We start from the raw sequence: 27,406 nt of genomic DNA, 5'->3' as shown, positions 1-27,406 counted from the left end.
CTCAAGAGATCAGAACTTTTCTGTCCTGCTGATAACACGCTTGACTTTGCCGAAGAGAAAATTCAGTGCGAGTAAAAGACTTTTATTTGGTCGTGACTTGGCGGATCAGGCCGCGGCAATTTATTCTCCTTTTTATCAGTTTCATCAATGTTAAAGGCAGTGGGTACGGACAAGTAGAGAGCATCATCGATAATAGTGGTAATAAATAGAGTGAATTTTTCCGTCGACGTATCAGTGGGAGAAGTCATGGTGTGATAGGTTCGTGTGTTTTCTTTTTCGCCGTTTCAGTACTGGATCTTTACTTGCTCGCGTGAAAATTTTGCTGATAAGTGAAAATGAACTTAACAAACTTATTAGAAAGCGAAAATTAAAAAACAGCTTACAGAATAAAAATGACAGTTACCACTTGACGTTCGGAAAAGTAATCTGGAAGCAGATTTTGCAAATTCCAAGCGTTGCGAATTCAACGCTTATGCATTCTTCGGCGCAGATTCGGCAGACGTCGAAATCATCGAAATCGGTGTCCTCCGACTAAATTTCACTGTTGAAGGGAAACGCAAGAGGAAAGCTAACCCATAAGGACGAGTGAGCGGACCCACTGAGAGTGTCGGTCAGCGAGACTTCACTCGCATTTGGATCAGTGTTCGTCGAATCGTCCGAGCATTCGCTATATTTGCTCTGCGATCGTTCACGCGCTTCCTTCTCCATTCTCCGTCGTTCCGCCTCCAACATGGAGATCTTCTGCTCGCCTTTCTGTATAACTCGCTTCCAGTGGCTCTCGAAGCGGCGTTTCTCGTACGCGAGTTCCTTTTCAAAGCGTTTGATGTCGCATCCAGTGCTGCCGTCGCGATAGGTCAACAGCGGCCGTCCATTTTCTACGTTGCAGCTCATATTTGACATCTGTTCGAAGCTAGTGATCTTCGTTCGCGAGTTTTCCTTTTGTACTTTTTGGTGTTTGCTTTTCTCCGCCCCGTCGATCTTGTCTGTGCAGCGGTATTCGTCGAGGACAATGTATTCTGTTTTAGGGTTCAAAAGATATTCGACTCTACAGAACAATTGAAAATGCGCTGGAACCTCTGCCTGAATTCTTTGCCACGCGGGGGCTACTCGAAAAGGCGGGCGGTGGAGTCGTTGGTGGGCTGTTTCTGTCGGTGCACGCAAAGGGTATCTGGTACTCTTCATCCACTGGGCACTCACAGTTGGAGCTACTTTTCTTGGGTTCTGTTTTCGTCTTTTCGCGTCGTCTTGACAGTTTCCGCTTTCCGTCTGGAACGTCGAGTCCTAACTGCGCCATCGTCGGCAGGTTAGATTCTTCGATCGCCATCGTCACTAGGTTCCTGGCTAGTTCCTGCGACTCTCGTTGATAGTCCTTCACCGCAGTCTGAAACGCGTGATCACTCATTAGGCTAACGTAACAAAATCGAAATCATTGCGTCAGAATAATCGCTGCTTACCCATAACTCCTCGACGGTTCTCCGGCAATGGGTCTCGTCAATCACACTCGTCATTCTATTTATTTCTTTTTAACACGGTTAGGCAACAAAGTAGAAGATGATGATAGTTGGGTCCGTCTCTTCTCTTTCGAACAAAAAAAAACAAGAAAACGGACAGTTGGCAGACAGAGAAACGGCAGAGTCGAGATTGAAAGTGGGAGAGCTGCAGGTGGAGTGGCGGGCGACCAATGAGCGGGGCGGATCGCCGAGCTTTGAAAACGCGAGCGAGACCAACCGCACCGGGAAAAGCGCGAGAGAAGGAAACCTCGACCCAGAAGAGAACATCGCCCTCCTCGATTATCCAACGCCACCTCAACCAACAGACACCCCACGACCAAGTAGCTGCAATAACAAGGTCAGTAATAAAGCCTGTATAAATCACATAATTCCTTTAAACGAACTGTATAAAAAATAAGTACCAGTCGTGAATAATCAAATTAGTTTTTTGAGAGTAGTTAGTTATGAGAATTATGAAAACGACGGATTGAAATTTCTCGCCTTGAAATTCCTCGAAGGCGAATTTATTACTCGACGAGTAACTTATTTTTAATGACACGTTGAGTCATTTAAAGAGATAGTTACTAATACACCTATTCACCTATCTGCGATATAGAATAAATCATAACAGCTCCGAAACTGGACTCCCTCAAGTGAAAAAAAAAATATTAATTGAAAGTATCAATTAATATTGTTAGTTTAAGAAAATAAGATAGCAATGTCTGACACTGCTACCAGCAACGAAGTCGTCGAGGAAGTGCCCAAACAGGAAGGCGAAGAAGAAATTGAAAACGGGGAAGCGGCGCAAGAATCATCTGCCCAGGTCAATGGAGATGGCGACGCCGCAACAAATGAACAGAATCTCCACCCACTAGGTAAACTCTTTTTTCTCAGGAGAATTCCAGCCTTGATGTGGAACTAAAAAGAGAAAGCCGGATCATTGTTATGGAATTTTAACTGATTGTAGAGAATTTCCATGTTATCTACTTCGAATACAGTTTTAACCATCTTCTTGTAGAGTCTGCTTGGGACTTCTGGTACCTCTCGTCAGACAAGAGCAAGGAGTGGGAAGAAAGAATGACGAAAGTGATGACTTTCCAAACTGTCGAGGACTTTTGGGCTTGCTATCATCATGTGACATTGGCGGGTGTTTTTCATTTTTGATATTTCTATCGGCAATTCTTAAATATCAACGATTCTAAATACAGTTTAAAAACACTGACAAAGCCGTCCAAGCTTTCGGTTGGCTCGGACTACATGATTTTCAAAGCAGGCATCGCCCCCAAGTGGGAGGATAGCAAGAATGAAGACGGAGGCAAATGGGTGTTGGAAACCGACAAGAAATTTAGGTGTAATGTTGATGGCAGTTGGCTCGAGACTCTCCTTGGATGCATCGGTGAGATTTCGAGTTTCTTGCACTTCTTATTGTTTGATTTTGTTAGGCGAAGGGTTCGAAGAAGGCGGAGAGTACATTAACGGAGCTGTAGTTCAAATTCGAAAGAGGGTCGATCGTCTTCAGCTATGGACAGCGGAGATTCCAGAACCGACAGTAGCTGTATCGCTTGGAAGACAGTTTAAGAGAAAGCTCAATATTCCTGATGGTCTCAAGGTACCTCGGTTATTGCGCTTCAAGACACTGAAAATCAAATTCTAGGTCAAGTACAATGTGCACAAGGACGCGATAACAAGAAAAGGATCGACTCTGGCGGCTAGACATACTGTTTAGACTTTTATAAATTTCAAAATCTGAAATATACGAGAAAGAAAGCTTTCTGCGAATTCATTTTCGTTTGGGAGAGTTTTTTTTCTTTTGAACACACTCACTGACTGCAAAAACTGAAATAAAAATATTAGAATGGCGGCGTCGGCTAATTGGCGCGCGATTCTGGAGGCGATTAAATTGATAGGACTCGCTGAGAATGTCGAGAAACTTAAAAATCACGAGAAGCAGAGAAACTCTGTCATTCTTATGCTCACCAGTGCAAATAGCAGATTTAGGTACACTCTCGCACGCATTCGTAGTTGGCTCGGTTCTCTTTGAGTAGCTCTTCTTTCAGGGCAACGAGCGCCGACTGGGTGGTAGAGAAAGAGCTCTCAGCTGTCTTAGATGCGGTCATTGCGGCCAAAAAAGCGAAAGATATCGAGCTGGAGAAACTTTTGCGCGAATTTCTCAAGGTCACAGTCTTTCCACCGAGTATGTTCCGATCGTATAAGGGGAAGGAGGACGACCGTGAAGACCAGCCGGAAGAAAAGAAGGTGAAGCTAGAGCCACCTAAGCTTTGGTCGAAGCTAAGGGAAATTGGCGATCGGCCAGAGCATGCTCGTGTACTGATGGAATCACTGACCACGTACGGCAGGTCGTTGATGACGGGGCCCTATTTAAAGATACTTGTTTCCTGCTCGTTCGCTTCCGAAATCGTTCCAGATCCATCAAGGAAATCGTCACAATAACATATATCTATCATAATATTGTCAACTTTTGGCAAGAGAATATCTTCAGCGGTAAATTATATTTTGTGAGCGTTTTGTAAAGACTAACGACTGCGCATTGTCAGCTTCTCGGGACGTTTGTGAGCGTTGTCGACAGATTTCGATTCCATGTGAAAGGGAATCGTCAATCTTACATCGGCCGCTTCATCAAGAACTCACTTCATGCACTGATCGTCAATGAGGAGGTCGATCTAATCGAGCTCGAAGATCTCGTCAATCTCGTGGCGGATATGGACTCGGCGATCTTGCAACCCCTCAATCCAATCCTTTGGACTCGCTGGAGAAAGGGGGACCTGATTTCTGTGATGACGCGGGTCTGCGCCTTCTACAACAAGACACAGTCATCGAAAAGACTCTTCGGGATGGTGTTTAGCGTAAATTTCGAGGATGATTGTGACAATTTGAGCGCGCTTTTCGAGCAACCTTTCAAAGCGCTTACTCGCCAATGGCTTCCGTCCGCGCTTATCGCTGACTTGGAGTATCTCACCAGGACGGCTCTAAATATTTTTAAATCGCCCGAGAACGAGAGGAAAATCTACAATATCCTCAATATAATCATTACTGTGATTTGCTACGAGCTCGAATGCCTCGATATCAATGGACTGACGATAGCGGAGCAGGACGAGCGAGATCTTACGTGCATCCTCGCAAATATACTTTCTATCCTTGAACAGTATCATATTCGATCTGGTTCCTTTTGGGTCGAACTTGCGGCAAAATACTGGAAAGTGGAAAAGGCAAGGCGAATGTTCCTGTGTGAGCACGAGTATGAAGTAAAGTTTCTAAGGTGAGTTAAAAAACAATATCTGAGGAAAAGACGCCCGATAGCATTAGGCTTTCTTTTGAAAAGCTGACCATTATTTTTTCATTAATTTTTTACTCCTAGCGAAAATTGCTGCGAAAAACTCAAATCAATTGAGGAGCATTTACTTCCAAAAGCAGGTGTCCAAGCAATGGCTGAGCTCCTTATTTTGCGACTAGAATGGGCAGTAATCCACGAACTAAACGTCAAAAAGCACACGAAGAGACTTCAGCTTTTCTTCGAAACAAACAAGACTCAAATGTCGCCGTATTCTCAAGAAATCCTACTTCGCTTAGTCCCAGAAGTATTTGAGTTTTGTCCGAAGAACGCTACCCAGCTTGTTATTCGCCTGATGGAAATGGACTTCGCTTTGCTCGTAACGGAGATCTTTGCAGCCTCTCTACCGATTCTTGAGCGAGTTTCGACAGCGATTATTGACTCCGAAAATGAAAAACTGGCGCGCATGCTTCCCCTCACATTTTTATCCACGAATAAGAAACTAGAACTATTTAAAGAACGCTTGAGTTTCACCTCTGAAGGCCTACAAACCGCGTATAAAGTGCTTACTCACTCGAACTCGATTGGGGAAAGAAAAGCGTTGAAGGCATTTGAACTTGGCGATGAATTCTTCAATGCTATGCGAAGCGAAGAAGTAGCGAGTCAAAATAATTATCTTATTTTGGATGAGCTTGCCAATATGTCTGCGGAATGCGCCTTCCACTCAGCAGAGGCAAGCGATATTCTCTCAGCAATAGATGAGAACTTCGACGACGAAAGAATAGTGCATAGCTTGATAAAGGAGCTTCGCAAGAGATTGTACAAAGGAGACACTGGGAATGTAGAGCTTTGGCCTTTGATTAAAAAGATCTTTGAGTTGAATCTAACAAGCCGTTTCACTACTTACAGCGATGCGTTGGACTTACTTATATATTTATTTTCTTCCGGGCGCGAGAAGGCGAAATTCAGCGCCGAGCAGTTAAAAAAACTGGAGTTATTGACTAAACTAGTCACGACAAAGATGGAATTTTGCCAAACGCAAGAAGAACTCGGAGATCTGTCAAATATGCTGAAGCGTATTTTTGATATTTTGGATCGTTGTGGCGAGAATAATGCGCTGGACCTTTTGCGGAAAGAGAAACACCCAGGAAAGGGTTGATTATTAGTTCCATTTGAAAAACAGCATTTACCTTGTTCTATAAATAAGTCGAACTTGTCGATTGCTATTTTCAACCTAAAAAGTGGTAATTGGAGTGGTGTGGAAATATTTGAAGCGCAATCAAATCACAATTAGACTGCGGATGATGCCAGCCGATAGACGAACGCTTGAATTACAGCACGTGGTGGCGGCGATTTCTCGACAGGAGGGTTCGGAGTTTACAATTACAGAGAAAAGTGCTGATGATCAGAAAATGCAAGTGCTCCAGAAATGGATACACGGGACGATAGATCACTTGATAGATACTACTGCCAGGGTTCCAAATTTGGCCAAAAATTTCTGAATTTGAGCGAGCGATGAGCGAGCGACGTTTGAGCGAAGGCTGAGCGAGCGAGTGGCTGAGCGAGATTTTTCAAATATCGGCTGAGCGAGCGGAGCGACTGAGCGAGCGACGCTTGAGCGAGATTTGAGCGAGGTTTGAGCGAAATCTGAGCGACATTTGAGCGACATTTGAGCGACGCTCGAGCGAAATTTTTAACTTCCCCAGGCATTCAAATTTGCCAAAAAAAAATCAAGGCAAAAGCGAAGCAAAGGCGAAAACATTGAGGATTCGTCAAGCGAAGCAAGAAAATTTTGGTTGACGAACGGTTCGCCAAAATAGACCCCTCAACGGTTCGCCGAGAAGGTTCTTGGCGAACCGTACTTCATTTTTCTGGTCATCAATAGAAGTTCTTTTATAGCCCAATCTGGCTGCTCCCGCATTTCCCGAAATCCCGCATTTCTCAAATCCCGGATTTCTAAAAATCCCGTATTTCTCAAATCGCCAATTCAGAATTCTGCGGATTCAGGATTTTTGGAAATAGAGTATTGAGAAAAGCCGGATTTTGAGAAATGAAGGATTCAGCTAAAATTTCAAGTCCGTTTGGTCTCCATTTGCCAAAGTCGCCGTTCGCCCAAAAAGAAGCCGATCCTAGCTTCAAGTTGAAGCCTTCAACCCAAATCCTGGCTTTAATCATGTTTTCTCAAATATCATTGATATAATATCAATCATGGCTCGTCCATCGTCAATTCTGGTTTCTACATCTTCAATCCTAGCTTCACCGACTTCAATCACGGCTTCTCCAATGTCAACCCCGGGTTTTTTGACGTCAATCCCGACTTCTTCAACGTCGATCCCGGCTTCATCAGTTTCAATCAAGGATTTTCCAACAATAATCAAATCTTCGAAAAGCCATTATCGACATTCAAGAAGCAATAATAGAGAACTGAGAAGCCGGGACTGACATCAGAGAAGCTAGGTTTGAAGAAAGTGACGGCCGGATCGGATTTAAAGAAGCCGGGATTGACGCTGGAGATGCCAGGATTGACGTTTGAGCAACCAGGATTGACGTCTGTAAAGCTAAGATCGAAGTTGTTGAAGCCAGGACTGAAGTTGGTGAAGCCAGGATTGCCAATCCTGGATTGGCTATGGAGAAGCCAAGAAAATTAAGTTATATGATCAATCAATTTAAATTTTGTCAGCAAGAAAATTAACTCGAAGGAATAAAAAATCCCGCATTTCCCAAAATCCTGAATCGGCAGAATCCTGATATTGCGATTTTAGAAATACGGGATTTTGAGAAATTCAGGATTTGAGAAATGCGGGATTTTGTGAAATGCAGGAGTAGCCTGGATTATACGGTATAATTAGGGTTATTATACCGTATAATTTAGACCCACAATCAAAATCAGGCTAGCCGTAAAATATTCTATGTTAACCTACTCAACAGTTGTAGACGGCGGGGAAAACCCAACGACCTAACACGCCAACTGGATATTGTAAGTTAACATAACCAATTTTTGAGGTTAGTCTAATTGTTGAAGAAACCTGTTGAATGGCTGTAATAATCGAAAGAGAAATAATGAAGCTGTCGTAAAAAATAAATTATTGGGTTGCCTTGGGTATCAATGACAAATCAGGCTGACCGAAAAATATTATATGTTAACTCACTCAACAGATGTAGACGGCGGGGAAAACCCAACGACCTAACACGCCACCTGGATATTGTGAGCTAACGAAACCAATTGTTGAGTCGAGCCTAAATTTTGAAAAAATGTAAGGTTGAGGACGGTGGGTTTCAGCGAAAAATATTTTTTTACTGTTACCAACTCAATAGTTGTAGACGGCGGGGAAAACCCAACGACCTAACACGCCAACCGTATATTGCTGGCAACAATATGCTAGAATTATTCGCAGAATTTATTTGAAATTCTCTCTTTTTAATAAATCCGTGACTTAAAATCCTACTCATTCATTCGCTATCCGCCAAGGAGTTTTTAGATCTTGGCCAATAAGCGCGGAGAATTGGCTAGTGAGTAATAAACCTCGCTCAAGCGTCGCTCAAACCTCGCTCGAGCGGCGCTCAAACCTCGCTCCAATGTCCCTCAAAACTCGCTCCAACGTCGCTCCAGCCTCGCTCGGATCTCGCTTAAACCTCGCTCAGCTATCATATTTTTTGACCTTGAGCGAGCGAGCGACTGAGCGGTTCTCTATGAAAATCAGTTGAGTGAGCGGAGCGTGAGCGATCGCTCGCTCGCTCATCGCTCGCTCACGCTCAGATATCGCTCAGCGCTCAGCCAGAATTGGAACCCTGACTACTGCCACGATGGGCAACTACGTCTTCATGGGAAAGGGTTACTCAACGAAAGTTTTTAATAGTCTGCATATAGCTTTTCGATTTATTTTGAATTATTCATTTGATAACCCCTTGAAGCCATGATAATGCAGCAGATATTCACGCTCAAGATCAATATATCCCGCGTCCGTTTACAAAGAATACTCGACATCGCTATGGATTTACCGGAAGAGTTAACCGAAAGTCATTTGTACTCATTTATTGGTATTTTGGACACGATGCTCACTATGGAAAAACTTAGAAAGAAACTGTGTCAACTTGCACCGTTGATTGTCGCCGCAGTTAAAATGTATATCGTCGCGATCTTGGAGTTGAAGAATGCTGCTGATTTAGTTGAGCCTTTGCGGAGACTTTTACAGAGCATATCGAATAATTCTCATTTGAGCGAGAAAATTGGAAAACCGATGGGCTTCATTCTTGAGCCATTTCTCAGCTTGGCAATTAAATTCCCTGGTAAGTAGTAAATTTCGCCCTCAAGCTCTCTTTTCCCTTTGAAAAGTTAGTAGGATGAAGAAATCTTGAATTACTTTTCAGAGGTGAACAATACGGTGGAGTGTTTGAAATTGTTGTACAGAATTGGCTCAGAAGTGCAGGTCAAGAGCCATTTCGCTGCGCTTCCAGTCGCCTTCAGAAAGAAAGCGTCAGAGACATACAAAATGTGGCAGAACGAATGTGGGAAGAACAAAGCCAATGTTCAGTTTATGTCTGTTTGAGAATTATGATGATTTTTGCAGACAAATGGAAGATTAATGTTTCGCTTGTTTAGATAGAATGGAATAAAAGAAAATGGGAACGAGTTCAGCAGTGAAAGTGTCGATCAGAGTGCGGCCGTTCAATAAGCGCGAATTAAGGTATTTCGCTTTTCCTCTTCATCATCAATAACGTAAACTTGGTTAGTATTGGAGCGAAATGCGCGCTAGCTGTGGAAGGAGTGAAATGCACGGCGACAAATGACAAAGAAGCGAAGACATTTTCTTTCGACGAATGTTTCTGGTCATTCGACAAGTCGCAGGAGTTCTCATCCCAAGAGAACGTTTACGAATCGATCGGCACTGAACTGCTGAAACACGCGTTAGATGGCTACAACTGCTGTCTCATGGGTAACTCACTCCGACAATCTTCACTCTTTTAGCTTATGTTTTCAGCCTACGGTCAAACTGGTGCTGGAAAGTCGTTTTCTATGATGGGGTCCAGAAAGCAGCCGGGGCTCATTCCTCAGATTGCCTCGTCCTTGTATGATTTCGCCGCGAAGAATGAAAATGAAGGAATCCAGACTGAAATAGAAGTCTCGTACATGGAGATTTACTGCGAGAAAGTTCGAGATCTGCTTGGCAAGAAATCAGACAAGCCCCTTCGAGTCAGAGAACATCCAGCATTAGGACCGTACGTAGAAGGGCTCAAAAAGCTGGCCGCAACAAGCTCAGAAGAAGCGCTCCAAATCATGTTATCAGGCAACGCTGCACGAACTGTAGCGGCTACGAATATGAACCAGAGCTCGTCAAGAAGTCATGCGGTCTTTCAGATTTTTATAAAACAGAAGGTAAGTAAAGTGTTGTTTGGCAATGTCTTAAGACGATAATTATTATAGAAATCTGAAGATGGAGTGAATGTTTTTGAGAAGAAGTCTAAAGTCGCGCTAATTGATTTAGCCGGTTCGGAAAGATCCTCTTCAGCGGGGACAGTCGGAACACGGCTAAAAGAGGGAGGAGCGATCAATAAGTCCCTCACAACTCTTGGCAAGGTCATACACGCGCTATCGGAGAAGAAAAAGCACGTCCCGTACCGTGAATCTGTGTTGACTTGGCTTCTGAAGGATTCTCTTGGCGGAAACTCTCGGACGTGGGTTCTTGCTGCAGTGAGTCCAGCAGACGACTCTGTTGAAGAAACATTGTCGACGCTTCGATGGGCCGATCGCGCCAGGAAAGTGCAGTGCCACGCTGTGATCAATGAAGACCCAACAACGAAACTGATTAACGCGCTGAGGAGTGAAATCACCCAGCTAAAAGCTCTTATGGAGAGTGAGAAGAAAGATGATATTGTTGAAAACTCTGCCGAAGTACAGGACATGCTACAAGAAAACCAGCGTCTCGTTGGCGAGTTAGAAAAGGACTGGAATGAGAAAGTAGATCTTTCCAAAAAGATTATAGAGGAGAAAGTCGTTGAAATGGAGAACCTTGGTGTTTGCAAAAGCGCTGGACTTAGTGTGCCTAAACAGCCGCATCTTGTGAATCTGTGCCCCGATCCCTTACTCTCCGAGTGCTTGTTGTACCTACTCAGTGCCACCACAAAAGTGGGAAGCTCGACTGAAGCAGACATAACTCTCGAGGGCGACGATGTGTTAAAGGAACACGCATCATTTACTGGGAACCTTTTGAAGCCAGTCGGCGAGGCAGATCTTTTTGTTAATGGCCGCAGAGTAGCTGAGTCTGGCGTCGAGCTTAAACACGGCGATCGAATCATTTTTGGAAAGACGCACGTGTTCCGTTTTGCGTCTGGTACAGCACTGAAAGACACAATCGGCGGCTCTGACATAGTCTCTGATACGGCTTCTGTAGCAGCATCGGAAATACACTTCGATTGGGACCAAGCACAAAAGGAGTTGCTCGATGAGGCCGGGATCGATATGGAGCAAGAAATGGAGCGCCAACTGCTTACTTATGCAGAAGAGGTAATCACCTTGACACGAATGGGTGGCTATCTTTTTCTTTAAGGCCTATCGTCGCGAAAAACAAAAGGCTGAAAACGGGCAAACCGATCCCGCAGAAACGAGCTGGAGGCTAATTAAAGCGCTGAGAGATAGACTGCAAGCGAAGCAAGTTCAGAAGATAATGAAAACTGCTGGCGTGGTTGGTCAAACTGCTAATCTGGGCCTGCTCGACGCTGGTGAGATTAAGGTAATGGTCAGCTCAAACTTGATTTGTAAACAACTGATTTTCTTTAAATTTTCATGTTTCTGACCGTTCTAAAGTCCCAAGCACCTGAAGCAAGCTGGGTCACCATGGCCGATGTGAAACTCCAAGCAGTCAAAGAACTATGCTATGAAGTGGCACTTGGAGATTTTGATATGGGCCAGGAGGAGTTGGAAAAGCTTGCAAAAACAATCACGATAAACGTGACGAAGCGTTGGGGGAAAGATGATCCAGCTTTTGAGGATTCATGGCGAAGTGTTCTTCGAGACGCTGCGGACACGATTGGCCTTGATGTACAAATTTCAGAGCCTGACAAAGAAGAAAAGGAAAACAAAAAGGCCGAGATGGACAAACTTGTGGCAAAGCTCGACGAAGTTAGTAGACGAGAACAGATCAAGGACATGGAACTGGCTCAGCTTCGCGCAAAGGTATTCATAAATAAATTAACAGCGTATTTTGATTGACGAGTGGCACACTAACGCTACCCGCGCTTTATAAAAATTCGGATTGACGAATTTTTCAAGGTTGTCGCTCAAGAGACTGGTCTTTATGTTTCCCATAAATTTGTCCGTTCGAAGGAGTTCGATAAGCCTTCGCCCGGGGTCATTGTCCCAGGTCACTTGGAGGGTGATGAGAGAATTGCTTGGCTCATGGAAAATGATCTCGCCTTCAAACGAGGCCGACTTCGATGGGAGAAACAGCAGAAAGTGCACCAGGACAACCTTGAAAAAAGAGAGAAGAATAAGCAAAAACGTCGCGAAAGCAATGCGGAAAAATCTTCCTCAAACAACGGGAGGCACATTTCCAAGAATGATGGAACGACTTCTACTGACGGCGAAAGCCTCAGTGAGTCTACGCGCTCGTCTGGAGTAAAATTTGCCACGGAAGGTAAGCACTGTACACCACCACTGAAAATAACACCGGGATCATTAGTAAAATTTGACACGGGAAAAGAAGAGAATCGTTCTCAGCGACAGAAATCCCGCCGTAGTAGCTCAAAAAAACGAGATCAGCGCCGTGCTCAATCAGCTCATAGAGACCGAGAAGTTTCGCACAACACTAACTACTTGGACCAGGACTTTTCCAGTCCGAGAGAAAACTCTGGACGCTCAAGAAACAATCGACGCGAGCAAAGTCAGAAGCGGCAAGGCCGCGCAAAGTCTCAAGGGCCAGATCAGCGTATCCTAAGGTAACTTACTTTCCAAATGAATATTCGTGAATCGCGTTATTCAGGCAAAAGTCAATATCTAAAGACGAGTCTAATAAACTTCAAAGCTTCCGCCAAAGAAATTCGTACCACCCAAACAACAACAACAACCCACCTCAAAGCCAAAAGTTTGAGCGGCAAGTTTCCGATAACAACAGATCATCCAACTTCCGCTCTGACACTCACGGTCTGTCTGAGCAGCAGAAAACGCCCAATCTCCAGCGTCGACACTCGCAAAAGAAAGATAACCACTTCAATAATAGCACAGCCCAAAACGGCAAAAACATGTCAAAGGAGCATAAACATGTTCCGTCCCAGCAGTGGGGAGAAGACTTAAGATTACCTCGCGGAAAGGAAGGGGATTTTTATAATCATAATGATGTATTAGCATATAATGTGTTATTATTTTTACTTTGTCTTTTAAAAAGAAAACAGCGCCGTTTTGCATATGAATAGCGATTTAATCCCGAAAATAGGATTTCGGAGCCAGCTTGCTTTCTGACGACCGGCGCTTTCAAGACAACCACGACCACCGTGGAAACAAGAAAAAGAAAAGTCAAAACGATAGGCGAAAAGACCGCCAAGAACGTCAAGAGCCGAAAGAATCCAACTACGACCGCGAAGTTACATTCAAGAATAACAAAAGTGAGCGAATCAGTTCATAAAGCGAGTAACCGAATGTTCAGAGCCACAAGATGGCGTGTCAGCTAATGGAGATCACCGCAAACCTTCGGACAACCGTTCACGGCGCCCAGCAAGGGAAATCGTGATGTACCAGCCGCCGCATCGGCGATCTGACGCCTAAGTTAACAAACTTTTATTTTTTAATTTAGCTTAATTAACATAGTTTTCATACTAAAACCACGAGCAGCATTTTTCGAGCGTTATTGTCAGTGTTTTTTATTTCTAAAAACTTATCGGATTCTGTGGCGAGGCTATTCTGAACCACTGATAAGTTTCTGCCACTAGCGCTCGAGCGAACGGTGCTCAAGCCCGTTGCCCTTTTACCTATTGATCTTGCCTTTACAATCGTTACCTTCAGCGTGGCGTTACTAGCGTCGCCAAGTGACTGCGCTGATGCATCCGGAGCATTAGTGAGCCATTTGGGCGTTAGTTTAGCCTTCTAATGTGTTTTTCATTAATATTTCAGCATTAGAAAGCGTCACTCGAATTACTGTATTACCTATTCCATACAGTTCCATTTTCTCATTATACTTTTCAACGCTGAGGCCTTCTTTATTTCGAAAGTTGCGTTTTGTTTCTTTTTTGTTGCTTCTTTCTGACCATTGTTCGACATTTGCATGTTAATTTAATATTTTTCTTACTTTCTTAATATTGTAATTAACAGTTCATTTTCAAGTTCATCGCCAAATTACTTCATTAACCTACTTCAACTTATTTATTTAATTTTTGTTCGACTAACTAATTAGCGCTACTAATAAACTAAAGCCTAATTAGTACTATCACGTGCCTTCCATCGAAGAAATAATCTACTATTGTGTGTTATAACTACGAATATATATTGTACATTCACAGTCTCCAGCTGTTTTTTACTTTAGTTAGACACAAATTTCACTTCACTTCCCGTACTCGTCTCAAATAAATTTCAAATTGTTTATTTTATTTTATTCACGCATTTTTGCAGTTGAGAGTCAAAATGGCCTACAATCGAGATCGTGATCGTCTTTTTGAGTATCAAGACCCGAACAGAAGCTCATTCAACTCATTCCAAAAAGATACGGCACTGGACATGGAAGGGGCTCATTACGATCGTTTGGGCTCTGCGAATAGAAGTAAATCCTACATTTTTTTTTACTTTTTGTATAAATCAATCTAGACATGGACAACATTCTCGACGCCGCGGAGTCCAGTCTTGCCGGACTCGTTGGCCAGAGAGAGCAATTAAAAGGAGTTAAACAGAAAATGTTAAATATCGCCAATCAACTTGGAATGTCTCAAACTGTCATCAGATTGATAGGCAAACGTGCTGATCAGGTACAGCTATGCCAGGTCCTCAGATTCTAAGCTGTTGAATTTTAGGATAGACTCATCTTGTGGGGTGGCATGATAGTGACGAGTTTGATCATGTTCATTATCTGGAAGTTCTACATGTGACGAATCCTGTTTAAAATAAAAAAAAACGTGCAATGCTCCTTCTGTTTCAATAAACCCTGAATAAAATTATTGGAAATAAAATATAAAACAGTAATGAAAGCCAAGACAAATTTAAAGCAGAAATGCTCTAAGTTTGTTCTTTCATTAGATGTTTTTAAGCTTGTATTGTTTTCTGGACTAAATGTTTGTCTGCAGGAGAAAATAGACTCGGATCAGATTTCAGTAATCCGAAGTGAGGTCAAACATTGACTTCGTGACGTTGACTTTTTTCGAGGGGTTCTTTTTCTTGTTTCGCAGCCAGCTGATGAGGTCGAAAGTACGCGTGATCGGTTTATCCTTCTTTTGTTGACACCCGAAAGAATTCGTTGTGACGCTCCGGGTAAGTGGTGTGACTGGACCAGCCGGTTTACTCTTCAATGTTCGGTGCGCCTGGCCGACGTAGTTTTTATTCAGATCGAAAGGTGGCGGAGGTGGAGGAAACAAGGGTCTGAATTGATATTCCGACTCTATGACTGTTGTTGACATCTATTCGATTCTCTTGGAATGCTTTTGCTCGTACGAACCTTTTCGACATTCCGTTCTCATCATCCTTCTTCTTGGAATCGACATGAAATGAGCTCTTTGCTTTTGAAAGCATATATTCGAAAAACTCGGTCATTCTGCGTCTTTTAAAAACAGCGTTGCTTTTACATCCGCTTGGCCTGCAGAAGACAAAAAAATTTCGACTCTACTTTTGACAGTTGTTTTTTTTCAAAAAAATGTTCGCAAACATCTTTAGATTGTTTTCAATCTAAGAAGAGTCTTTTACTTTTAGACATCTAAATTTCTCCGCGTAATACTGATAACTAGTTAGTCGTAACGGGCGCTCACGTTATTTATGCTAAGTCCATCATTCGAGGTAACCAGAATGTCTATTTTCATACCAAACATGGATACTACTTAGAGCACGCACATATAAATCAAAAGGTTCACCAGAAATCCGCATTTCTCGTTCAATCGTAAAGAGACAGAAAATGAAATTATTTTCGAGTTTTTTGGCACTTTCAATTGCAGAGAATACAAGGCGGCCGAATGTGATCTTGCTGAACTGCGATGACTTCGGAATCGGCGACTTTCAAGTCTACAACAAAGATGGAAAAGTGCCCACGCCTAATATCGACAGAATCGGAAACGAAGGAGTGAAATTTCTTGACGGTCACTCAGGCTCTAGCCGTTGTTCGCCAAGTAGGTACATGCTCATGACTGGTCGATACTCGATGGAAGATTCACCTTCACGGAAAATCGGCTTAGGAGAGCCACAGCTCGGCGAAATGTTCAAAAATCTGGCTACAAGACGGGTATTTTCGGGAAGTTTCAACCCCTTGTGTCTCAAATCAAGAATCTCAATGCGACACTCGAGGATGAAAGAGAAACAAGACGACTTGACAAAGAGTTCATGGAACAGATGAAGGAATACGGGGAAAGTTGGGGAAACTTCCGTCCTGCGAACGACTTGCCGGGTACCTACATACAAAGTATCAGTCCTCTTGATCACAGCTACGATTATTCCTTCACGCAAAGTTCTGTTTGTTGTCAACCAGGCGGATTCTACGAAAACGGAAAAGGAATCGAACCAGTCGACACCTGGATCCTCCAGCAGCCATACCCAGAGGAAAACACAAAGAAAACAAATTACGATGCAAACACGGGCAAGTGCAATGAGTTCCCTGTGAGCGGATACATGGGTGACATCCGTCAAACCGACAAATTCGAAGGAGAATTCGGCGAACTTCCACTTTTTCACTGCAACTTTCCTGGTCAGCAGCTCGCGATGAAATCGTATGACACTCGACTTTTCGACGAGCTGGTGATTCCAAAAGTGGAGCAGTTCATTGATGAGAGCCACGAGCAAGAATTTTTCATCTACTACGGAATGCGATCTGGACACAAACCATTCAACACGCCGATTAGATTTAGAAACCAGACAGAGGCAGGAATGCTCGGAGAAATGATCATGGAGGCTGACGAAATCGTTGGACGAATTTTCGACAGATTGGAAACTTACGATATCGCTGACGATACACTTGTTGTCTTCATGTCTGACAATGGAGCCGACGGAACTGCGAGGAAAATCTTGGAAAAATATGGCCACTCTCAGGAAAGGCTTAAATTAATTTGAGTAACCATACTATAGGTTAAAAGAATACACAATTTGCCCTTTGAAAGCATCGTCTCGACCTGCCGGATCGAACAATTGAACTTTCAGGTGCAAAGAACTGGAATGGAGAAGCTGGTCACAGAACTCCATTCCTATGGCGCTACCCCAGACGTTTTGCGCCGAGTACCATTTACGACCCGAAGGTTGCTGTCTCATACGTTGATGTCTACGCCACTCTCGCAGATCTGATCGGATATGATTTAGGAGCGTTATTCATTCTTCTATTTTAATAATGTCCATATTTTCGAAGCAAGAATCAGAATCATAACGTCCTCAAGACTGTAACGAAGCCCCTGACAGCAGAAGTCTTGTCCACTACATGGAAACTGGACAAGCAAACGAGCAACTTATTCATACTCCAGTCTTGACTCACGCAAAGAACGGACCAGTGGTTTCCCTTCGCAAGAAAGAGTTCAAATACGTTCCAGAATCCAAAGAATTGTATAATATGGAGAGAGACCCAGAAGAGAAGGATGTAAGCGAATTTCATTTAGAAATGATCTTCATTGAATTTTAGAATTTATATAGCAAAGGGGGCCGTGAAAATCTCATCGAGTATTTGGATGGTTATTTAAATCACTATCTTGGGCACATTGAGAAACGAGAAGCCGCAACCGCGAAGGGTAAAGTAAAAGATAGCTGTTATCCGACATTCGAACGTTTCCATCAATTCAATTTCTGAACAAATTTCTGCTCATTTTCTGTAAAATAGTAACACGCAATAATAAACTCAACGATAATAAATGTTCTGCCTTTCGTTTGAATTTACATTCGTGGTCAATTCTATTTGTTTGTCTTGATGAACAAACAAATACAGAAAAACGGTTATGAATAACTTTCTTTTTTAATAAGACAAGACAGTCAAACAATTCCATGCTTCTTTTCTTATTTTCTGTGCCGCTTGTTAGCGCGGGGCTAGAAGTTAGAGGAAGAACTCCGGACGTGTTTTACGATTACGAAGTTGATTGTTCGGACGAATACTGGGTGAGAAAAAGCATTTACCGCCTTGATTCAAAAATATTTTTAACTTTAGCAATTCAATGATCCTGAGTGCCAGCAAGAAATAACTAATGAAGAGAACACTCGAGTTGGAGATAGAATTTATCCTATCATGGTAGAAAGGAAAACATTCTTCGCTAAAATTTAGAGTATTAGGGAGACTGGAGCACATGGACTGCCTGTGACAAATCTTGTGAAGAAGGTAGTCAAACAAGGGTCCGGTTTTGTGCGAAGGAAGATATTTGCCACGAGGAGAGCCAGAAAGAGGTCCGTGCATGCAACACAAAAATAAGGCGCAATAGAAGGATTGTCCACAATTTAAAAAATAGTTCTCCGAAAAATTATAAAAAATTGATGAAAAATGGACTCGATTGAGTCCGTGGAATGAATGGTCCTCATGCTCTTCGGATTGCACAAGATTCCGTCTGAAGGTTAGCGTCAAAACAATTTTCTATGTTCTCAAAAACAATGTGGCTTTTCTAGGTCTGCAAAGACGATAACTTCTGTGGGAAAGGGTTATCATTTGATCGCGAAAATGTCTGTGAGAAAGCACAGATCCGCAATAGGCAAGATATACGTAACCCTTCTTGCGAGATGTCGAGATCTTCGTCGGACAGAAGATTGCTCAAATGGAATGTGCAGACGCTGCATGGTAGAGTCAACCTTTTTAGCAAATATTTCTGTTGTGATTAGGCTAATCCAGAAAACTGGGAAGACAGCAGCGGTGACACATGTGTTGCATATGGAAAAGAAGGCTGGTGCAATGAGGTATAATATGTAGCCTTCCCATGATGAAACCTCTTATTTTCTAGCATGGAGAAAAGGGACCAAACTGGCCAACAACTGGACATTTAGCTAAAGCGACTTTCGACACATACTCCAATGAGGGATTCAATGCCAGACAGTGTCCGGAATGTGGATGTACTGAAGTTTGAACTACCTTCTCACTAATAAATACTGTTTCTGACCTTCTATAGTTTGTTTTTATCTCAAATTGAATTTTATAGAGAGCAACTTAAACAAGAAGTACTATCACAAATATTTTTTATTCTTCTTTGATAACAAAAATTTTGATTCTGTCAACGTCCATCGCTCTTCTTGTCCTTTTCTTGAGACCTTTTGTAAAGTGGAACAGAGAGCAAGAGAAACACGCCTAGGTTGAAAGAATTCGATTAGAGTGGCGCTGCTGCTTGTTGATCTGAGACATACAGCCGTCTGGTCCCATTGTTTCTTATCGGCGAAAAAGTCGAAATAAAAGCGACGGACGCGAAGAGGTTCCGTGCAAATGCCAAACAAGAGATAAAAAAAAATGAGTGCTAGGAAGAGGTTCTTCGCTAATACTTCAACTATGCTGGATTGAGCTTTTAGCAAAGATCCTTTTAGGCCAAAGAACACAATTATTGTGGTCGTCTTTTCTGCACTTGTTCTTCTCCTTGTCACCACAGGTAATGATCTGTATACATAACACTTTTACTTACCGAAGTGCTTCAGTTATTCTCGGTAATTTTCATCACGATGTGGACCAGCGGCATCAGTTCCGGAGCACTCTGATGCCAACAGCCAAGGTTCGACAACTTTTTACAATTTTGATTTTGAAAGTAATTCTTTTCGAACACCATTAAAGTGAAAGAAAATGTTTCCCTTGTGTCGCCGGCGATTTTGACAACGCAAAACGGCGAACAAGTGTTTTCAACAACGGTTGCGTCGTCAACAGCCGTGTCGATAATAGAGGAACATTTGGGGCGAAAGGCGAATAATGTCAACTTCCGCAGAGCGCCGTCGTTCCCTGTTCCCATTGTCAAGAGACCGGAGGACGACTCATCCAATTCTAAGGCGAGTTTCCGCAAGATCTTGTTGAGTACTACAGTAAGCAATTATTAGCTGCCGATTGAGCACCCTTAGGAAACTGAAAACAGCGCAACAAGAAACCCGCACTCGTTGGAATTCGTTTGCTCTCTGAAGTAGACGAAAAATAACGTCCCGCAGAACCACCTTTCAGCGAAGCAATCTTCTCTTTATATTTCAATTCTCGTTACCAATTTTTTTAATGATTTATCTATGGGTTTGATTTCAAAATGTCTTTTTCAGTCGCTTTTATGTTATTTTTTCTATTTCTTTTTTATTGAATGAACTTATTAAGTTTATTTTGACGCAAATGAAGTTATCCGTTTCTTTTCCCTCGTTTTTCTACTTATTTCGTATTATTTCGTATTTTATGCATTTCGTCATCTTGTCGTTTTGACTGTTTTCATTTTCATACTCTGAGCAGCAACTTTATTTTTTCCACTTTTATAATTTCCGTAATTTTCCTGGTCGCTTATTGTTTTCCGTAATTGGCATTTCTTCGACACTTTTGCTTTCTTATTTTCTTGCATGTTAAATGTTCAAATAAAATAAAATCGCTATTTTTGGCAATTTTGTCTTTGCGCTTCTTTTTTTTTCTTTTCGAAAATCTCTTTTTAAAAAACGAAAACAACGAAAAAGCAACTTAGAAATCACGAATTGCGGCGATTGAAGAACGCTATTATTTCTTCGCCCATGACTGCAATTACGAGTTGCAACTTGCAAGTTAAAGATCAGCAGTAGACGAAGCAGGACTAGTTTGGGCTTTGAATTTGTCGAGCGTTATCAAATGCATTGGAGCAAATGCGGTCGAGCTGCCGAAGGCGCGAATTTCGCGAAGTGGCAGCAATGCCAGCATCTTGCCTCGCCGCATTGACTCAGTTACTGTCACAGTAAAAAAATGGACGAATAACGAAATTATCTCTGTCTCTCTCTCTCTTTTATTTTTGGGCGCTTTTGCTGATGGCACCCGTTGGCGCCGGCTAAAAAACCGAAAAATAAAAAAAATTCCGAATTAAAAAATGGCTGTTCTGGGAGCGGGCGCGTAGGCCTTTGGCTTTTTCGGAAAAAGAAATCGCGCTCGTCACGAACCGATTAAAGCAAATATTAACCTGGCATTGTCTGCGCCATGGTAATGTAAAGACGAACGGTAATATCAAGATACACATCACATAATATTTGCAAAACCATTTCAACTTACGGTTGCCAAGCACGATCTGGGCGAATAATCGCCTTCGACGAGACTCTCTCCCGTTTTACTTACAATTGAAGGAATGAAAAGCGTGACAAAAATACACGCGACGCGGGCAAGCTTGAACATTGCTCCCAGCCGAATGCAAATTTACACACGCTAACGTTATTTAGATTCCATGGCCTTGCGTGTTTCCGAAGCAGGCGTTTTTGCACTTTACCCGGGATCCAGTGTTTTAGCTGAATTAGTGCAGTGTCTCTGGAGAGGGAGAACTAGAACTGTTTCCCTCTGGCCGGGGCGGAAATTGGGCTCCACCTGAACATGCGGCTAATCGCAGCTTGAAGTGTTCTGCTATTTTTCCCTCAAGGGAAGTGCAGAGCAAACAGCGGGGGACTGGTTACCCAATACAAATATTTAGAGTCGTAATTGTCTAAGCCATAATAATTGAAAAAGAAAAAAACTCTGAAAATTAGCATTCTGGAATACCACGGCCCTCGAGGAAGACATAGAAGAATACTCCGATTTGTACGTGTTTCTTCTTATTTTTGAATGGTTGTGATCAAAGTATAAGACTGTTTTTCTAGAAGAGATATAGCTTGTTCGAAGACGAAGGGGAAAATAAATTTGGTTTCCGGAGTTAAATTATTAATAAAGGTAACAATTATTACGTTTACTTTCTGTATGCCAAAGGCTCAGTGAATTTAGAGAAGCCTTCTGATAGCTTAGGCGCGTTAAATATTATTCTGTAAAATCGTGCTTGAATTTGATAAAAATTAGTTTTATGAAGCGCTGTATAATCAAAGCTGTCGAGTGATTAATTGCTCGGGCTAGAATTAAAACAAAGCGAGAGGTGCCTGGAAGAGCTATGACTCTGGTTCTATGATGGAGAGTAGAATTACCTGAACAGGACGACACAATAGATCCCGTTCAGGCGGCATCGTTTTGTTCGATTTAGCAACAGGCCAGCGATTTCAGCGAGTCTCCCCTGAACTAAGCAGCCTCTCCACCTAAACGAAATTCAGCCGACAAAAAAAAAATTAAAAAAAAGTTGCCACTCACCTTTTGAGCTCCCTCACTTGGAGCGGGCCCATTCTTTCTGGAGAAGAAGTCTAACCGTTTTCATTAGAAGGAGAGAAATGAAATAGAACGTGAGATGCTAGGCCGATTACTGGACCCCGAGCTAGGAAATGATTTGGGTTTCAAGTTTACTAGAGATATTAGAACGCGATCTGCTCAGCAAGACCGTTTTTGAAAACCAAAAACAGATAAAACGCCGCACACCCGTGTCGACAGTGAGGATGACCTGGGCCGCTTCTACACTCTTACTGGAAACATTTTGGGAAAAGGAGCTTTTGGAACAGCCTAAGAGTGGGAAAAATCGCGAAGTACTCAAAGCTTTATAACGAAAGACTTGATTTTTACCCAGAAAAAGTGATCGAAGCGTTCGCCGAGGACCAGAAACTCGTTGCGATCAAAAAAGTCGACAAGGCAAAGGTAAAAATCCTAACAAAGCGTATAAGGTATATAATATATATTCCAAATCGACCCTCTACGAGACAGTGAAGTTTTTGCTAGGCTGGGAATGCGGAGGTGATTCTTCTTGAGCGCGAGGTTCAAATCCTTAAAACAATCGGACACGCGTACATTATCGAGCTGCTCCACGTTTTGGAAACGAGCTCGACGATGTATCTAGTGCAAGAGAAGTGCGACACGCACCTTGGAAACTACTTGAATCAACAAGACGACAAAAAGCTGCCAGAAACCCAATGTCAGGCACCCTGGAAGCCACACAAACACTTAAACTTAAGCTCCACTTTTTGTAGAAGCGCACAAACACATTTAAACAATAACTGTGGCTACCGCAGGGAAGAATATCATCCGCCAGGCAGCTGAAGCCTTGTACTATCTGCACAAGAAAGGGATCATCCACCGAGACCTCAAGTGTGAGAATATCCTTGTCGTACGCTCTCCACAAAGTCAGTTCGATATCGAGATTAGAATAACAGGTAAGATTACGACTATTTATGGCTGTAACTGGTTTATGCTAGACTTTGGATTGGCAGTTATATCTGGCCAGGAATTTCAAGAGTCGACATGTGGAACTCCGCTCTACATGGCTCCAGAAATTTTGCTCCGTCACTCGTACTCGCTGCAGTGTGACATTTGGAGGTGGCGTTTAGCTCACTAGAATCACCTCCATAATCTAGTTTTGAAGTTTAGGGATAATTTCGTATAGAATTATGACCGGATGTTTTCCGTTTCCGAACGCGGTGACGGAAGTCGATTTGATAGAACGCATCAAAGTGGCGAATTTCGACTACAGCAGCAGCAAGTTCGTAGGCTATTCCCAAAAAGCCATCGACCTGGTTCAAAATATGCTGAAGGTAGAGAAAGTGCGATTCGAACAGATGGAATAAATGGTGTTTCTAGGTCGACCCAGCCACCAGAATCGCTGCTGGAGAAATATCAAAGAGCGCTTGGGTCCAAGGTCAGGCTTGCACAGTAGTTATACTTTTCTGAGCTCTGATTTCAGGTCGTGAAGACAAAGACATGCCTAACGTTATTGATCTGATGCGTGAATTTCACGCGCAGGAATCTGACGAAGACTAGCTCCGACTTGCTTGCATTGTTACTGACTGCAACCGACCTTTTCGAGCTTTTCACCAAAAAAGCCAAAAGCCCATCAACTATTATTTCTCCTTTTCTTGTTTTGATAAATCTGCTTGTGCGATAGAATAAATTAAAATATCGAACTCAAAGTACGCCAATTTGATCATCAAGCGATTTTTATTGATATATAATAAGTATTTGGTAAACTGGACGGTTCTGTGCAATTTCGGGAAACTGGCTAAGCGAAGTGAGATCTGAGTGTAATTGTGTAATTTACTGATCGAGAATTATATTTTGAACTCGTTCCAGGTTACGTTAGGGTCATAGCAATCTTCAGGATGCGTGTTCTCGTAACCAGTCGAATAGGACTCGTACATGTCGTATCCTTGAACGCAAATTATGGCAAATGAAATCTATCAAGGAAGGATTACCGCTTGTTTCTGGACTGAAGGAAATATTTGGCGATATTATTGTTTGATCAAGAGAGTCTGCTGGTGACAGTGGTTCTTCTGCTCTTTGAGTTTTCGGAGTATTGTTCTGAAATAAACATGTTAGAAAGCATTTTGCTTGCGAGAGAATTCGTTCAATTTATCTGGCAGCCGCAGTCAGTGATTCGTCTAAGAGTCCGCATCAGCTGGAACTTTTTGAGCGACGATTAAGATTAAGCTCAATCGTTCTTAAATGAGCTCGCGATCTCCAGCTCATCCTTTTTCTCAAATCCGTCAACTGAGACAACTGACAGATAAATAGAAAACCGTATTCGTCAAAATTTGTCCTTTGCCCGGATCAGACTCTTACCCAGTTTCTCTGTCTTCCTGCTTCTTTCTTCAATCTTTTTTCTTTGGCACGTCTGTTCTGAAACCAAACTTGCACTACTCGCATGTCCAGTCCTGTTTCCGTGCTTAGCTGGATTCTTGGTTAGATAGAATGTATCATTTTTGTTTTACCGATTCGCGAACATGTCTTGCAGGTTTACTTGATTGTTGGTATGCTTGTTTTAGCACGTCCAGTTGCTTGGCAGTGATCGTTGTGCGTGGCCTTTTAATATTTCCGTCGTCTTGTCCTTCTAAGTAAATTTAGTTTTACAAGTCTTAATTACAGAAGCACGATTGTTAATGAGTCTCAAAGAGGCCTGAGGCCGGTAAAAGGGTTGATCCATGCTGACCCGTAAAAATTGTTCCTCGCGCGAATATTGAATCATCGTTAAAACTCACTTTGGCTCGTTCTTCCACAATGGGATATATGGCCGGATTTATGGATCACAGAGGACCTTTGCCGTGAAGTTAATCAATCAGGGCTGTACCAGAAGCATCGATCTCCCTGGTATTGATCATTTAGAAAGCCGAAATTTGCAAATTTATTTGGATACAACCATATGGAAAGCTTTACAAGTTTTAAAAATCATGTCCATCGATTTGACTTTGATAAAATCGTCAGACTTATAAGTGGTCTATTTCCAGCTAAAATAGGAGGTGGCCTAAAACGTCGTCCAGTTGTTGCAAGTGTGCCCGGAAACGTTGTCAACATTTTAGGCAAGTTTGGACGTTTTGTGCCACACTTCCAACAATTTTACGACGTTTAAGGCCACCCTTTATTTTAAAAGCTTCATACTCTGACTTCCTGAGAGCAATTTATATGAAAAAAACGCTTAAAATGTAGCTCGGTTATTTGTGGTTCTATTTTAATTTCTAAAATGGTTTATAAATCTCAGACTCCAAAGGAATGATCCGGGCGTTTGTTACATGTTTTGGCGGCTTGGGCGCGGCTTAGCTGCAGTATTATCCTCAGCTGGTTGTTGCTAAGGCGCGCCAAATCGAACACACTGAGAGCATTTGCAAAATGCGCAAAGGAACCTGCCCAAGGAGTGTGAGCACCAATTCTAATCGATCTCTTTGATCGCCCTCTGTTAACATGCATCTGCTTTTTCTCCTCTTTAAACTTGACCCGTGGTATCCCCAATGACGCATTCTACTCGAAGTTCTCTTATTACCTCTCATTTTTGCGTCCTCGTAATCTTCTTTGCAGACTAGTCGCTTGTCTTCAAGAAGGAAGAAGTGATCGCCTGTTTCGAATCGACGATCGCACACAGCACAATGAAAACATTCAAGATGATATGAATGGTCGCCCGCTTTTCTTATCACTTCTGATGGCTCAATTCCTTCGTTACATGCGGCACATTTGTTCCCATATCTCCTTAATTACGAAAATGAACAAATACCAGCGAGAAAAAAGTGAAGAAAACTTGGCCAAGTTAGAGCTTAGAAGGAAAATGATAAGCCACTTACTTGTAAAAATCCGTTCGACATAAGAGATGGTCGTCTTTGAAGAAGCATTTTTCAGTGAGCTGCAGACCGCAGTCCAAACATTTGAGACAATGCTGATGATAAGATTGGTATGGGCCCACTTGAAAAACATATCTATCGAGAATTGGTCGGCAACAGCTACTGCAATGCATCACTAAAGAATCACAGATAACTTTTTGTTCAAATGGCCTATTCAATAGGAAAAACGCATGTATGACCAAGTGTGTCCTTGGCGGCAAGGAAGTATCATATTTGCGGCATAACCACAAAGTTTATAAATTAAAAATGTATTAGGCTAGTAAGCATTGGGCGTAAAAATACGCAAACTTAAATAGTTCGATCAGGAATGCCTTACCATGATCAAAAACTTCGCCAAGAGATTGCGATCTTGCAGGTTCAACGGCCTCTGTTTCTTTTCCTTGAAGAATCGCATAAAGTGGAGTCAAATCTCTCTTTGCTTCCATTAGAGTTTTTTTGCGAATACTTCCGAGGTTGTTTTGTGATGTTTTGAAGAGGTAAACGTCTGCTTGGAAAGAGGGAAGAAGATACGAGTAACGGTTGGAAGAAGGCCGTCTCGGGTGGTCTTCCACAACGTGATATCTGCCAGCAAGTTAGAGCAGACTATTCCCACGAATTCGCACCTGTCGAAGTTTTATGCGCCTTTTTCTGGTCTTTCTCTATTTAGAGGAACTTCGTAAATCCAGAAAAAATCAATTCTCAAGAGTAGTTTCCAAAGTTAATTATATTTTTGTTTGTGTCTCAAGGAGCTTTGAAGAAGGGTCACACACAGGTGAGTGCTTCACAGAAGGGATGAGCAGAAGCCTGATATGGCTGTGGTAGCGCTGGCGCTGTTGCGGCGAGACTTGGGCACGCGCACGCGTACGCAAGGGAACTCTTGCGCCCTCGCGGTATTCTCGTTAGACTTTGATACTATGATCTACAAATATTAAGAAGCCTAGTTATATAACTTCTATTATAGATCGAATAACTGTTTACACCATAATGATACAATACTCTCTACGGCAATATTTAACCTAGGAAAGCATGGATGATATTTAAAACCTTCTTTATTTTCACTCTGTTCTAAACGTATCAACAGATCTTGAATGATATACGTTATAGGCTATAACTTCTAGGGCCTAGAGGCAAGGCATTAAATTATAGCCTATAATTTATATTTGAGTATACTTCTCCAAATTTCGTTATGATTGTTGATGATAATATATTTTGTTTTTAATTTTACAATAAACTTGTATCGTCTGCAAAAATAGTAGAGGGGTATTTCTGTCGTTGTTATTTTCTGATCCATTCATGCAGTTGTAAATATTTATAGTCTGTTTTATTTATTATCGAACTTGCGATCGAGTACAGAGATCAAAAGGCTCTCCCGACGAGTGATAAAAGTCGCACGGGGCGAAA

At 42.4% G+C, this 27,406-nt stretch overlaps 10 protein-coding genes and 2 long non-coding RNA genes across 14 annotated transcripts; 9 read left to right on the top strand and 3 right to left on the bottom strand.

Moving 5' to 3' along the window:
• Window positions 1–67: 67 nt before the first annotated feature.
• Window positions 68–1,647, bottom strand: LOC145710417 (uncharacterized). Of its 2 annotated transcripts, none has more exons than XM_081788168.1 (5): window positions 1,455–1,647; window positions 1,081–1,381; window positions 574–1,016; window positions 404–531; window positions 68–322 (listed from the first exon to the last, which is right to left on the bottom strand). In XM_081788168.1, exons 1-5 carry the CDS (start codon window positions 1,506–1,508, stop codon window positions 232–234), a joined length of 1,017 nt encoding a protein of 338 aa, XP_081644294.1. In that variant the 5' UTR covers window positions 1,509–1,647; the 3' UTR covers window positions 68–231. The 2 variants fall into 2 exon arrangements, with proteins under 2 accessions (XP_081644294.1, XP_081644295.1); XM_081788169.1 differs by having other exon boundaries at window positions 69–340; window positions 384–531; window positions 1,455–1,645.
• A 49-nt stretch (window positions 1,648–1,696) lies between these two features.
• On the top strand, window positions 1,697–3,313 carry LOC145710418 (eukaryotic translation initiation factor 4E-like). 2 transcript variants are annotated; one of them, XM_081788170.1, is made up of 6 exons: window positions 1,697–1,848; window positions 2,195–2,365; window positions 2,509–2,633; window positions 2,718–2,886; window positions 2,933–3,099; window positions 3,145–3,313. In XM_081788170.1, exons 2-6 carry the CDS (start codon window positions 2,209–2,211, stop codon window positions 3,214–3,216), a joined length of 690 nt encoding a protein of 229 aa, XP_081644296.1. In that variant the 5' UTR covers window positions 1,697–1,848; window positions 2,195–2,208; the 3' UTR covers window positions 3,217–3,313. The 2 variants fall into 2 exon arrangements, with proteins under 2 accessions (XP_081644296.1, XP_081644297.1); XM_081788171.1 differs by having other exon boundaries at window positions 1,703–1,848; window positions 2,189–2,365.
• A 32-nt stretch (window positions 3,314–3,345) lies between these two features.
• LOC145709015 (uncharacterized) lies at window positions 3,346–3,941 on the top strand. Its single transcript, XM_081786704.1, has 2 exons — window positions 3,346–3,488; window positions 3,548–3,941. The coding sequence occupies exons 1-2, from the start codon at window positions 3,346–3,348 to the stop codon at window positions 3,939–3,941; spliced, it is 537 nt and encodes a 178-aa protein (XP_081642830.1).
• Window positions 3,942–4,002: 61 nt separating this feature from the next.
• On the top strand, window positions 4,003–5,954 carry LOC145710416 (uncharacterized). The gene is made up of 2 exons (XM_081788167.1): window positions 4,003–4,767; window positions 4,867–5,954. The coding sequence occupies exons 1-2, from the start codon at window positions 4,211–4,213 to the stop codon at window positions 5,936–5,938; spliced, it is 1,629 nt and encodes a 542-aa protein (XP_081644293.1). The 5' UTR covers window positions 4,003–4,210; the 3' UTR covers window positions 5,939–5,954.
• A 2,742-nt stretch (window positions 5,955–8,696) lies between these two features.
• Window positions 8,697–13,534, top strand: LOC145709014 (kinesin-like protein KIF1C). The gene is made up of 12 exons (XM_081786703.1): window positions 8,697–9,066; window positions 9,148–9,464; window positions 9,511–9,713; window positions 9,759–10,153; window positions 10,202–11,281; window positions 11,325–11,507; window positions 11,582–11,950; window positions 12,047–12,410; window positions 12,456–12,711; window positions 12,756–13,110; window positions 13,206–13,374; window positions 13,416–13,534. Exons 2-12 carry the CDS (start codon window positions 9,400–9,402, stop codon window positions 13,532–13,534), a joined length of 3,558 nt encoding a protein of 1,185 aa, XP_081642829.1. The 5' UTR covers window positions 8,697–9,066; window positions 9,148–9,399.
• Window positions 13,535–14,351: 817 nt separating this feature from the next.
• LOC145709807 (Golgi SNAP receptor complex member 2-like) lies at window positions 14,352–14,920 on the top strand. The gene is made up of 3 exons (XM_081787515.1): window positions 14,352–14,522; window positions 14,567–14,724; window positions 14,770–14,920. Exons 1-3 carry the CDS (start codon window positions 14,387–14,389, stop codon window positions 14,842–14,844), a joined length of 369 nt encoding a protein of 122 aa, XP_081643641.1. The 5' UTR covers window positions 14,352–14,386; the 3' UTR covers window positions 14,845–14,920.
• An 84-nt stretch (window positions 14,921–15,004) lies between these two features.
• LOC145709809 (uncharacterized) lies at window positions 15,005–15,521 on the bottom strand. Its single transcript, XM_081787516.1, has 2 exons — window positions 15,408–15,521; window positions 15,005–15,331 (listed from the first exon to the last, which is right to left on the bottom strand). The coding sequence occupies exons 1-2, from the start codon at window positions 15,500–15,502 to the stop codon at window positions 15,064–15,066; spliced, it is 363 nt and encodes a 120-aa protein (XP_081643642.1). The 5' UTR covers window positions 15,503–15,521; the 3' UTR covers window positions 15,005–15,063.
• Window positions 15,522–15,847: 326 nt separating this feature from the next.
• On the top strand, window positions 15,848–17,771 carry LOC145709801 (N-acetylgalactosamine-6-O-sulfatase-like). The gene is made up of 2 exons (XM_081787508.1): window positions 15,848–17,516; window positions 17,559–17,771. Exon 1 carries the CDS (start codon window positions 16,280–16,282, stop codon window positions 17,000–17,002), a length of 723 nt encoding a protein of 240 aa, XP_081643634.1. The 5' UTR covers window positions 15,848–16,279; the 3' UTR covers window positions 17,003–17,516; window positions 17,559–17,771.
• A 126-nt stretch (window positions 17,772–17,897) lies between these two features.
• On the top strand, window positions 17,898–19,000 carry LOC145709812 (uncharacterized). The gene is made up of 7 exons (XR_014134943.1): window positions 17,898–18,025; window positions 18,075–18,155; window positions 18,197–18,471; window positions 18,524–18,549; window positions 18,635–18,692; window positions 18,734–18,808; window positions 18,853–19,000. It is a non-coding gene; the product is annotated as an uncharacterized LOC145709812 (long non-coding RNA).
• A 666-nt stretch (window positions 19,001–19,666) lies between these two features.
• On the top strand, window positions 19,667–20,447 carry LOC145709814 (uncharacterized). Its single transcript, XR_014134944.1, has 2 exons — window positions 19,667–19,873; window positions 19,957–20,447. It is a non-coding gene; the product is annotated as an uncharacterized LOC145709814 (long non-coding RNA).
• Window positions 20,448–22,227: 1,780 nt separating this feature from the next.
• Window positions 22,228–23,809, top strand: LOC145709013 (serine/threonine-protein kinase 33-like). The gene is made up of 9 exons (XM_081786702.1): window positions 22,228–22,270; window positions 22,340–22,435; window positions 22,507–22,568; window positions 22,650–22,842; window positions 22,940–23,080; window positions 23,123–23,243; window positions 23,290–23,458; window positions 23,505–23,562; window positions 23,608–23,809. The coding sequence occupies exons 1-9, from the start codon at window positions 22,228–22,230 to the stop codon at window positions 23,682–23,684; spliced, it is 960 nt and encodes a 319-aa protein (XP_081642828.1). The 3' UTR covers window positions 23,685–23,809.
• An 84-nt stretch (window positions 23,810–23,893) lies between these two features.
• LOC145709796 (LIM/homeobox protein Lhx3-like) lies at window positions 23,894–26,765 on the bottom strand. Its single transcript, XM_081787504.1, has 7 exons — window positions 26,343–26,765; window positions 25,970–26,141; window positions 25,675–25,877; window positions 24,632–24,750; window positions 24,483–24,590; window positions 24,116–24,221; window positions 23,894–24,069 (listed from the first exon to the last, which is right to left on the bottom strand). The coding sequence occupies exons 1-7, from the start codon at window positions 26,449–26,451 to the stop codon at window positions 23,972–23,974; spliced, it is 915 nt and encodes a 304-aa protein (XP_081643630.1). The 5' UTR covers window positions 26,452–26,765; the 3' UTR covers window positions 23,894–23,971.
• Between the last annotated feature and the right edge of the window lie 641 nt (window positions 26,766–27,406).

The sequence above is a fragment of the Oikopleura dioica genome, chromosome XSR (assembly GCF_907165135.1).
Source record: "Oikopleura dioica chromosome XSR, OKI2018_I68_1.0, whole genome shotgun sequence".
NCBI classification, from domain to species: Eukaryota; Metazoa; Chordata; class Appendicularia; order Copelata; family Oikopleuridae; genus Oikopleura; species Oikopleura dioica.
The sequence above is the reverse complement of the archived record's forward strand: the minus strand, read 5'-3'. Positions and strand labels throughout refer to the sequence as shown.